The following is a 13,043-nucleotide window of genomic DNA, read 5'->3' as shown; positions in this document are numbered from 1 at the left end:
CCTATTTCACCCTTTATTGAATTATTAATACAACATTTTAATGTATCCTGCCATGTTATGAGTTACATTATCCTGCTATTCTATGTGCTATATTATCCTGTTTTTTTATGTGTTATATTATCCTGTTTTTTATGTGTTATATTATCCTGCTATCTCACGCATTATATTATCCTGCTATCTCACGCATTATATTATCCTGCTATCTTATGAGTTGTATTATCCTACTATCTTATGTGTTATATTATCCTACTATCTAATGCATTATATTGTGCTGCTATCTTACTTGTTATATTATCCTGCTATCTTATGTGTTATATTATCCTGCTATATTATGTGTTATATTATCTTGCTATCTGATGTGTTGTATTATCCTGCTATCTTATGAGTTATATTATCCTGCTTTTTATGTGTTATGTTATACTGATATCTTATGTGTTATGTTATCCTGCTATCTTATGAGTTATAATATCCTGCAATCTTATGCGTTATATTATCCTGTTATATTATGTGTTATATTATCCTGTTATATTATGTGTTATATTATCCTGTTATAATATGCTTTATCCCGCAATTATTCTCTCCTTTATTATTATATTCGTAGTTCTATTTATTCTTGTTCTTGGTCAGTGATAACATTTCCCTCTTCCTTCCCCTCCTGTGACACCTCCCCTCACCTCCCTTACTCCTCACCTCACCCTCACTCCTTACCACACCCCTCACCTCTCTCACTCTTTTCCCCCCACCCTTTACCTCTCTCACTCCTACCTTCCTCCCTCTCTACTCCTCTCCCACCTCCCTCACTTCTTCTTACCTCAACCATTACCCTGACCTCTCACCCTCACCCATCACCCCTCATCCCTCCCCCTCACCTCTCATCCTCACCCATTACCCCTTATCTCTCACCTCCCCCCCCTTCTCTCACCTCACCTCCATCCCTCCACCTCACCCTTGAACTATCACCCCACATCTCTCCCCTCATCCCTCCACCCTCACCCCTCACCCTTCACCATCACCCTCAACCCTTCACCATCACCCCTCACCCTCATCCTTCACCTCACCCTTCACCATCCCCTCATCTCTCATCCCCACCCTCACCCTCCACCTCACCCTCACCCCTTCACCATCACCCTTCACTCTCACCCTCATCCCTCCACCTCACCCTTTACCATCACCCCTCATCTCTCACCCTCATCCCTTCTCACCTTCACCATCACCCTCATCTCTCACCTCATCCCTCCACCTCACCCTTCACCATCACCCCTCATCTCTCACCCCTCACCCCTCACCCCTCACCCTTCACCATCACCCCTCATCTCTCACCCTCATCCCTCATCCCTTACCCTTCCCTAGCCGCTTCCCTTCCCTGTTTTGATATTTTGTGTAATTATGACTTTCCTTTTCTTACTATGAATCTATCACTTGACTCTTCCACTTAGCTCTACCTCAGGACTCCACCACTTATCTCTGTGCTATAACTTGGTTTTACAACTTGATTCTACTACTTGGCTTTATCACTTGACCCACCACTTGGTCTTACCATTTGATCCTATCACTTAGATTTACCACATTCTACCATTAAGATCTACCACTTGTCTTTAACACCCTTGACTATCACTTGGCTCTACCACTTGACTCAATCAATTGGCTCTGTCACTTAATTCTACCACTTGACTCTTGCACTTGACTCAATCACTTGGCTCTATCACTTAATTTGCAACTTAGATCAACCATTTGGTTTTACTACTGTACTTGACCTTACCACTTAGCTCTTCTTTACCACTTGCCTTTACCATTTTGCTTTACAATCTGATTTGCTAAGAAATATGCCTCCAGTGTATATATATATATATATATATATATATATATATATATATATATATATATATATATATATATATATATATATATATATATATATATATATGCTGATAACCACAAGGAAATAAGAAAACACGAAGTTCCCAAGGCTTCGTGTAATTCACATCTTCAGGGTGAGTACAGACTAGAGAGAGTAATACAAATCAAGGTGTATATATACAGAGGAGGGTAGACCAGGTCACAATGGTCAGGTATTAGGTAATGACCCTACTAATCTTTAAATAGCACACAACGGTTGGTGGTCAGGTCAGATGGTCAAGTACCTGGCCTTCTCACCTGATCACAAATTTGTGGTTATCAGCATATACCTAGATCACGCGCACCTACAGTGATTTAGGAAACAATGGAACTTTAGCTTTCGTCTTTACTCAAGATCTCCATAGGTGTCGACATATTTCTTAGCAAAATGAAGAAGTCAGGTGGCAAGAAGATCCAATCACCGATGAATGAGATGAGTATTGTCTGTCTGTCTGTCTGTGTGTCTGTCTGTCTGTGTCCGTCTTTTTCTTCTCCTTCTCTGCCCTCTCTCTTTCTACATTTTATTTTTGTCCTTCTTGTGTTTTCTCTCTCAGGGCCTCAAAGCGTCGGTGATACGACCAGTGATGCAGGGGCTGAGGACGACAGAGCAGGAGGAGGACTGCAGGGGGCTTTATCTTGAGAGGAGGAGGAGGCATTGTGGCGGATCCAGCAGACCACCAGAAAAACTCCAGGATCGTGAAGGATAGGGTAGTGTGGTACGTGCAGGGATTGTCTGAAATTTGGGACGCTCTGTAAAAACACGCCATCACCGCCTTGCTCGTGTGCGCGTGGGAGACCTCACTTACTAAAACTATGTATCCAGGTGACTCTCTCTCTCTCTCTCTCTCTCTCTTTCTCTCTCTCTCTCTCTCCTGTTTTAATTTTAGATGTTTTCTCTTTCTCTCATATTCACACCTGTGCATGCACAATAATAAAAGTAATAAATAATAATAATAATAATAATAATAATAATATATATAATAATATGTATAATATGTATAATATATATATATATATATATATAAAAATAATAATAATAATAATAATAATATGTAATAATAATAATATACAATAATATATGTATATTTATAATATGTATATATATAAATTCTCTTGTCCAACTGGATGATAATAAGACAACCTCTTCCTTCTCCCCAGACTACTGACGGGACAGCCAACAGACAAACACTTGAGTCTTCTGATACGACGACTCTTCTGGCTGCTTGTTATGGTGAGTAACTTAACTCAACTTAATCTAACTTAACCGAACTTAACTTAACTTCGTCTTATTTAATCTAACACAACCTCCTACACTTACACCTAACTACAAGACACTCACGGTCTTTCAGTTTCACAGTCTCTCCGTCTCTCCTCCACCACCACCACAGTCTCTCCATCTCTCACCTCCCACCACCACAGTCTCTCTATCTCTCACCTCCACCACCACACAGTCTCTCCATCTCTCACCTCCACCACCACAGTCTCTCTATCTCTCACCTCCACCACCACACAGTCTCTCCATCTCTCACCTCCACCACCCACACAGTCTCTCTAACTCTCACCCCTCCCACCACAGTCTCTATCTCCCACCTCCACCACCACACAGTCTCTCTCTCTCACCTCCACCACCAAACAGTCTCTCTATCTCTCACCTCCAACCACCCACACAGTCTCTCTATCTCTCACCTCCACCACCACAGTCTCTTCATCTCTCACCTCCCACCACAGTCTCTCTATCTTTCACCTCACCACACAGTTCTCCATCTCACCTCCACCACCACGTCTCTCCATCTCTCACCTCCCACCACCACACAGTCTCTCCATCTCTCCCACCTTCACCACCACAGTCTCTCCTCCTCCCACCACCACAGTCTCTCCTCTCACCTCCCACCACCACAGTCTCTCCATCCACCTCCCCCTCCACACAGTCTCATCTCTCACCTCCCACCACCACACAGTCTCTCTGTCTCTCCCACCTCCACCACCACACAGTCTCTCCATCTCTCCCCCACCCCCCCAGTCTCTCCATCTCTCACCTCCACCACCACACAGTCTCTCCGTCTCTCACCTCCACCACCACCAGTCTCTCTATCTCTCACCTCCACCACCACGTCTCTCCATCTCTCCTCCCACCACCACAGTCTCTCCATCTCTCACCTCCCACCACCACGTCTCTCTCTCTCTCACCTCCCACCACCACACAGTCTCTCCAACTCTCACCTCCACCACCACACAGTCTCTCCATCTCCACCTCCCACCACCACAGTCTCTCCATCTCTCCTCCACCCCCCCACACAGTCTCATCTCTCCTCCCACCACCACACAGTCTCTCTCCATCTCTCCCTCCACCACCAACAGTCTCTCCTATCTCTCACCTCCACACCACCCACAGTCTCTCCATCTCTCACCTCCCACCACCACAGTCTCTCTGTCTCCTCCACCACCACCACACAGTCTCTCCGTCTCTCACCTCCACCACCACAGTCTCTCCAACTCTCACCTCCACCACCACAGTCTCCCACTCCCCTCACCTCCCACCACCACACAGTCTCTCTTTCTCCTCCACCACCACAGTCTCTCCATCTCTCACCTCCACCACCACACAGTCTCTCTATCTCTCCTCCACCACCACACAGTCTCTCTATCTCTCCTCCACCACACACAGTCTCTCCATCTCTCACCTCCACCACCACACAGTCTCCATCTCTCACCTCCACCACCACACAGTCTCTCCATCTCTCTCACCTCCACCCACCACAGACTCTCTATCTCTCACCTCCATCACCACACAGTCTCTCCATCTCTCCTCCCACCACCACACAGTCTCTCCGTCTCTCACCTCCACCACCACACAGTCTCTCCATCTCTCATCTCCACCACCGTCTCTCTGTCTCTCACCTCCACCACCACACAGTCTCTCCTCTCTCCTCCTCCACCACACACAGTCTCTCCATCTCTCCTCCACCACCACACAGTCTCTCTGTCTCTCCACCTCCCACCACACAGTCTCTCCATCTCTCCTCCACCACCACACAGTCTCTCTATCTCTCACCTCCACCACCACGTCTCTCTCCACCTCCCACCACCCAGTCTCTCCTATCTCTCCCCTCACCCCACACAGTCTCTCCAGCTCTCACCTCCACCACAGTCTCTCCATCTCCCCCTCCCACCACCACAGTCTCTCTGTCTCTCACCTCCACCACCACAGTCTCTCTATCTCTCCTCACCACCACCACAGTCTCTCTCTCTCACCTCCCACCACCACACAGTCTCTCCATCTCTCACCTCCACCACCACACAGTCTCTCTGTCTCTCTCACCTCCCACCACCACACAGTCTCTCCATCTCTCACCTCCCCCACCACAGTCTCTCCATCTCTCACCTCCCCACCACAGTCTCTCTGTCTCTCACCTCCACCACAGTCTCCCATCTCACCTCCCACCACAGTCCTCTCTCTCCCACCTCCCACCACCACAGTCTCCATCTCTCACCTCCCACCACCACACAGTCTCTCTATCTCTCACCTCCACCACAGTCTCCATCTCTCCCTCCACCACCACAGTCTCTCTCCATCTCTCCACCTCCATCACCACAGTCTCTCCATCTCTCACCTCCACCACCACACAGTCTCTCCATCTCTCACCTCCCCACCACACAGTCTCTCATCTCTCACCTCCACCACCACAGTCTCTCCATCTCTCTCACCTCCCACCACCACACAGTCTCTCCATCTCTCCTCCACCACCACAGTCTCTCCATCTCTCCTCCCCACCACAGTCTCTCTATCTCTCACCTCCACCACCACACAGTCTCCCCTCTCTCACCTCCCACCACCCACAGTCTCTCCGTCTCTCCCTCCCACCACCACACAGTCTCTCCATCTCTCACCTCCCACCACCCAACCAGTCTCTCCATCTCTCACCTCCACCACCACACAGTCTCTCCATCTCCACCTCCACACCACAGTCTCTATCTCTCACCTCCACCACCACACAGTCTCTATCTCTCACCTCCACCCCACCCAGTCTCCCTCTCACCTCCACCTCACCAGTCTCTCTATCTTTTCACCTCCACCACCACACAGTCTCTCCATCTCTCACCTCCACCACCACAGTCTCTCCATCTCTCACCTCCACCACAGTCTCTCCATCTCTCACCTCCCACCCACACACAGTCTCTCTGTCTCTCCTCCCACCACCACACAGTCTCTCCATCTCTCACCTCCACCACCACACAGTCTCTCCATCTCTCACCTCCACCACCACAGTCTCTCTATCTCTCCTCACCACCACGTCTCTCTCCATCTCTCCACCTCCACCCAGTCTCTCCATCTCTCACCTCCACCACCACAGTCTCTCTCTATCTCTCACCTCCACCCACCACACAGTCTCTCTCTCTCCCCTCCCACCACCCACACAGTCTCTCTACTCTCCCCCTTCACCACACACAGTCTCTCTATCTCTCCCACCTCCCACCACCACAGTCTCTCATCTCTCACCTCCCACCACCACAGTCTCTCCATCTCTCACCTCCACCACCACAAGTCTCTCCACTCTCACCTCCCACCACCACAGTCTCTCCATCTCTCACCTCCACCACCACAGTCTCTCTATCTCTCATTTCACCACCACACAGTCTCTCCACTCTCACCTCCACCGTCTCCTCTCTCACTTCCACCACCACGTCTCTCTATCTCTCATCCCACCACCACGTCTCTCCATCTCTCACCTCCACCACCACAGTCTCTCCATCTCTCTCACCTCCCACCACCACAGTCTCTCTATCTCTACCTCCACCACCACACAGTCTCTCCTGTCTCTCACCTCCACCACACAGTCTCTCTAACTCTCACCTCCCACCACCACAGTCTCTCACTCCTCACCTCCACCACCACACCAGTCTCTCCTCTCTCTCACCTCCCACCACCACACAGTCTCTCATCTCTCACCTCCCACCACCACACAGTCTCTCCATCTCTCACCTCCACCACCACAGTCTCTCCATCTCTCCTCCCACCACCACAGTCTCTCCATCTCTCCCTTCCCACCACCACAGTCTCTCTATCTCTCACTTCACCACCACACAGTCTCTCCATCTCTCACCTCCACCACCACACAGTCTCTCCATCTCTCACCTCCTCCACCCACACAGTCTCTCCATCTCTCCACCCCCACCACCACACAGTCTCTCCCATCTCTCACTCCACCACCCAGTCTCTCTATCTCTCACTCCCACCACCACACACAGTCTCCTGTCTCTCACCTCCACCACCACACAGTCTCTCTCTATCTCTCACCTCCACCACCACAGTCTCCATCTCTCACCTCCACCACCACACAGTCTCTCCATCTCTCCCTCCACCACAGTCTCTCCATCTCACCTCCCACCACCACACAGTCTCTCTGTCTCTCACCTCCACCCACCACAGTCTCTCCATCTCTCACCTCCACCACCACCCAGTCTCTCCATCTCTCACCCCCTCCCTCACACAGTCTCTCTATCTCTCACCTCCCACCACACAGTCTCCCATCTCTCACCTCCCACCCACCACACAGTCTCTCCTATCTCTCACCTCCACCACCACACAGTCTCTCCCATCTCTCACCTCCACCACCACACAGTCTCTCTATCTCTCACCTCCACCACCACAGTCTCTCCATCTCTCCCTCCCACCACCACACAGTCTCTCCATCTCTCCCCCCTCCACCACCACAGTCTCTCTGTCTCTCACCTCCACCACCACACAGTCTCTCCATCTCTCACCTCCACCACCACGGTCTCTCCATCTCTCCTCCACCACCACACAGTCTCTCTATCTCTCTCACCTCCCACCACCACACAGTCTCTCCAGCTCTCCACACCACAAGTCTCTCTTCTCACCTCCCACCACCACAGTCTCTCCATCTCTCCACCTCCACCACCACCACAGTCTCTCCATCTCTCACCTCCACCACCACACAGTCTCTCTCCAGCTCTCCTCCTCCACCACCACACAGTCTCTCCATCTCTCACCTCCACCACCCCACACAGTCTCTCCATCTCTCACTTCCACCACGTCTCTCTATCTCTCACCACCACCACAGTCTCTCCCAGCTACCTCCACCACCACACAGTCTCTCCATCTCTCACCTTCCACCCACCACACAGTCTCTCTGTCTCTCACCTCCCACCACCACAGTCTCTCCATCTCTCACCTCCACCCACCACACAGTCTCCATCTCTCTCCCCACCACCACACAGTCTCTCTATCTCTCACCTCCACCACCACCAATCTCTCTCTCCCTCCACCACCACAGTCTCTCATCTCTCACCTCCACCACCCACAGTCTCTCTATCTCTCATCCACCACCACACAGTCTCTCTGTCTCTCCCCTCCACCACCACCACAGTCTCTCCATCTCTCCTCCACCACCACACAGTCTCTCCATCTCTCACCTCCACCACCACACAGTCTCTCCCATCTCTCCTCCACCACCACACAGTCTCTCCATCTCTCCCTCCCACCACCACACAGTCTCTCTATCTCTCATCCACCACCACCACAGTCTCTCTATCTCTCACCTCCACCACACACAGTCTCTCTCCATCTCTCACCTCCCACCACCACAGTCTCTCTCTGCTCTCATCCACCCACCACCAGTCTCTCACTCTCACCTCCCACCACCACACAGTCTCGCTTCTCACCTCCCACCACCACACAGTCTCTCCATCTCTCACCTCCACCACACAGTCTCTCTCTCTCACCTCACCCACACACAGTCTCTCCATCTCTCACCTCCACCCACCACAGTCTCTCTGTCTCTCCCTCCCACCACCCCAGTCTCTCTATCTCTCCACCTCCCACCACCACACAGTCTCTCCCATCTCTCCTCCACCACCACAGTCTCTCTGTCTCTCACCTCCACCACAGTCTCTCATCTCTCACCTCCACCACCACAGTCTCTCCATCTCTCACCTCCACCACCACACAGTCTCTCATCTTTCCTCCACCACCACCACAGTCTCGCCGTCTCTCCTCCACCACACAGTCTCTCTATCTCCCACCACAGTCTCTCTCCATCTCACCTCCCACCACACAGTCTCTCTTCTCTCACCTCCCACCACAGTCTCTCCAGCTCTCCACCTCCCACCACCACAGTCTCTCCAGCTCTCACCTCCCACCACCACAGTCTCTCTCTCACCTCCACCACCCACACAGTCTCTCCATCTCTCACCTCCTCCCACACAGTCTCTCCATCTCTCCTCCACCACCACAGTCTCTCTATCTCACCTCCACCACCACAGTCTCTGTCTCTCACCTCCCACCACACAGTCTCTCCATCTCTCACCTCCACCACCACACAGTCTCTCTGTCTCACCTCCACCACAGTCTCTCCTCTCTCACCTCCACCACAGTCTCTCCATCTCTCACCTCCACCACCACCAGTCTCTCTATCTTCCCACCTCCACCACCACAGTCTCTCCGTCTCTCACCTCCACCACAGTCTCTCTATCTCTCACCTCCACCACCACAGTCTCTCCATCTCTCACCTCCACCACCCACAGTCTCTCTATCTCTCACCTCCACCACCACACAGTCTCTCCTCTCTCCTCCCACCACAGTCTCTCCATCTCTCACCTCATCACCACACAGTCTCCCATCTCTCACCTCCTACCACAGTCTCTCCATCTCCTCCACCCACCCACACAGTCTCTCCATCTCTCCTCCACCACCACAGTCTCTCTATCTCTACCTCCACCACCACAGTCTCTCTCTCACCTCACCACCACAGTCTCTCCTACTCTCACCTCCATCACACACAGTCTCTCTCTCACCTCCACCCACCACACAGTCTCTCCATCTCTCACCTCCCACCACCACAGTCTCTCCATCTCTCCTCCACCACCACAGTCTCTCCATCTCCTCCACCACCACGTCTCCGTCTCTCACCTCCACCCACCACAGTCTCTATCTCACCTCCACCACCACAGTCTCTATCTCTCCTCCCACCACCACAGTCTCTCTCTCTCTCCCCTCCCCAGTCTCTCATCTCTCCTCCACCACCACAGTCTCTCTCTCTCACCTCCACCACCACACAGTCTCTCCATCTCTCCACCACCACACAGTCTCTCTCCATCTCTCCTCCACCACCACACAGTCTCTCCATCTCTCACCTCCATCCACAGTCTCTCCATCTCCTCCCACCACCCCAGTCTCTCCATCTCTCACCTCCCACCACACAGTCTCTCCATCTCTCACCTCCACCACCACCACAGTCTCTCCATCTCTCACCCCACCCACCACAGTCTCTCCATCTCTCCACCTCTCTCTCCCTCCCCCCCAGTCCTCCTCTCTCACCTCCACCACACAGTCTCTCCATCTCCTCCACCACCACACAGTCTCTCTGTCTCTCACCTCCACCACCACCAGTCTCTCATCTCTCACCTCCACCACCACACAGCCTCTCCATCTCTCACCTCCACCACCACAAGTCTCTCCATCTCTCCTCCACTACACAGTCTCTCCGTCTCTCACCTCCACCTCCCACAGTCTCTCCGTCTCTCACCTCCCACCTCCCACACCTTATGTTTCCTGTCCATTAAATAAACCACAGTACACGTCTCTCCCTCTCTTCCTTCATTTACTCTCTTCTCCTTCCCTCCCCGCCCTCCTCTGTGTTTCCCCCCCCCTCCCTCTCTTCTCCTGTATTCCTTTTCTTCCTTTCCTGTCTCCAGGACTTCCTCTTTCTCTTCTCCTTGCCTCTCTGCCTCCCTACACATCCCCCTGACACCTCCTCACCTCTGCACCTCCTCCCTCTTGCCATCCATTCCTCCCATCCTCTGTCTCCTTCTTTCCCACCCTCTATTTCTCCTTCTTTCTTATCTTACCTTCCACCTCCCATCCAACTATCCTCCCCTCCCATCCTCTCCTTATCTTCCTCCCAACCTCCCTCCCTCCCAATCCTCTTCCTTACCTCCCCCTACCTCACTCTCCTCCAACAATCTTTCCCCCCCCTTCCCATCCTCCAGCCCTCCTCCCTCCAGGAACTCCCTCATTGAAACCTCCCACCTGCCCTCCTGCCAACCTCTCCCTCTGCCCTCTACCTCCTCCCTTCTCCTCTGCTTCCTCCCCCTTTCTTTCCTTATCTTCCTGCCTCCCACCCTCCTGCCTCCCTCCCCCTACCCCCTCCCTCCTCCATTCTTCCTCCCTACCTCCTCTCACCTATTTTCCTCCTCCCCACATCCTTCCTTCCTTCTCTCCCTCCTTCCCTCCCCTCTCTCCATCCCTCCCTCCTCCTCACCATCCTTTCCCCTCCTTCCCCTCCCCTCCCTCTCCTTCCCTCCCTGACAGTGACACACAGTAAAGGGTGGTTCTCCATTGTTTTTAGCAGAAAAAAATAAAAATAAGGTTAAATAATGGCGCAGTGGTGAATGTGGAGGAGGATGAGGTGGTGGAGGGTGGGGTGGGGGAGAGGAAGACTGGTGGAAGGACGGTGAGGTGAACACACACACACACACACACACACACACACACACACACACACACACACACACACACACACAGCTGCAGGATGGCTTAATTCAGTGCGTCCTGGGGTAATGAATCGTACCAGGAGGGTTATGGAGGCATGGAGGATCTTAATAGTGGTGACGCACGGCAGGTTTTATGGGTAGTAGAGGTCTGGCGAGTTGAAAGAGACCTGATGGATGGGTAGGAAAGGTATGGGCAGTGGTGTCTGGGAAGAGTGTCAGTTGATGGAAGGATGATGAATTTTGTGGAGGAAGCTGACCTTTAAGATGGGTGACACAGCTGAGGTTGTGGAGGTGAAGGTCTGGGTGGCTACAAGAGGGTAGGGTGGTCTACACATGAAGAAGGGTGAGCAAGAGCTGGGTGAACTACACAAGTGAGGGTCTGGGTGAGAGCTACAGGGTAGTGAAGGGTCTGGGTGAGCTGAGGTAGTGAGGTCTGGGTGAGCTACACACGTGGTAGTGAAGGGTCTGGGTGAGGAGCTACGTGTAGTGAGGGTCTGGGTGAGGAGCCTACCATGAAAAGGGTGGTGAAGGTCTGGGTGAAGCTACTAAGAAAGGGTAATGAGGGTCTGGGTGAGGCTACAGAAGAAGGGTAGTGAAGGGTCTGGGTGAGCTAAGAAAAAGGGTAGTGAAGGGTCTGGGTGAGGAGCTACATGAAAGAAAGGAGTAGTGAGGTCTGAGTGACATGAAGAAGGGAGTGAAGGGTGACAAAGAGGTATGGGGTCTGGGTGAAGGGTCTGGGTGAGGCTACCAAGAAAGGGAGTGGAAGAGGGTCTGGGTGAAGCTACCTAATAAGAAAGGGTAGTGAAGAGCTGGAGGAAACTACAAAGGGTAAGTGAAGGGCTAGTGACAAGGGTAGTGAAAAGGGTCACAAGGTGAGCTCAAGGTAGGGTCTGGTGAACCTAAGAAGAGGCAGTGAAGGGTCTGGTTGACAGGTGGGAGGGTCTGGGTGAAACACCAAAAAGAACGGTGTGGTCCCGATAGAACTATGAAAGAACAGTAGTGAGGGTCTGGGTGAGAGCATGGTAGTGAAGGGTCTGGGTGAGAACTTCCTAATAAGAATAGTGAAGGTGCAGGTGAAACTAAACAAAGTAGTGAAGGGTCTGGGTGAAACACCTGAAAGGGTAGTAAGATGGGTAGGGAGCTAACAAAAGATGATGAAGATGGGTGAGTGAAGAATTTGGCGATAATAAGATGAAGCTAAACAAAGAAAGGGTAGTGAAGGGTCTGGGGTGACCAACTGAAAGGGTAGGAAGAGATGGAGGAGCTACATAAAGGGGTAGTGAAGGGTCTGGGTCAGGGCTAAACAAGAAAGGATGAGGGTCTGGAAGCTACACATGAAGGATGAGGGTCTGGGTGACCACACAGAAGAAGAATACCGGATGACACAGTAGTGAGGGTCTGGGTGACTACACATGAAGAAGAGTGAAGGGTCTGGGTGAGGAGCTACCTGAGGGTAGTGAAGGGTCTGGGTGAGGCTATGAGGTAGTAAGGGTCTGGTGAAACTACATGAGGGTAGTGAAGGGTCTGGGTGAGGCTATGAGGGTAGTGAGGGTCTGGATGAGCTTCTGTGGTGAAAGGGTCTGGATGAGCTACACAAGCGTGATTGAAGGGTCTGAAGAAACAATACGTAACAC

General features: G+C 51.8%; 1 protein-coding gene across 1 annotated transcript in view; it reads left to right on the top strand.

Moving 5' to 3' along the window:
* Window positions 1-3,056: 3,056 nt before the first annotated feature.
* Window positions 3,057-13,043, top strand: part of LOC121878178 (protein O-mannosyl-transferase TMTC1-like) — a gene marked incomplete in the record, with an annotated part of 115,720 nt that continues 105,733 nt past the window's right edge. Inside the window, 1 exon segment of the mRNA XM_042384220.1 lies at window positions 3,057-3,127. Coding sequence (XP_042240154.1) covers window positions 3,125-3,127 — 3 coding nt within the window.

This window comes from Homarus americanus, unplaced genomic scaffold (assembly GCF_018991925.1).
Source record: "Homarus americanus isolate GMGI-L3 unplaced genomic scaffold, GMGI_Hamer_2.0 scaffold45562, whole genome shotgun sequence".
NCBI classification, from domain to species: domain Eukaryota; kingdom Metazoa; phylum Arthropoda; class Malacostraca; order Decapoda; family Nephropidae; genus Homarus; species Homarus americanus.
The sequence above is the reverse complement of the archived record's forward strand: the minus strand, read 5'-3'. Positions and strand labels throughout refer to the sequence as shown.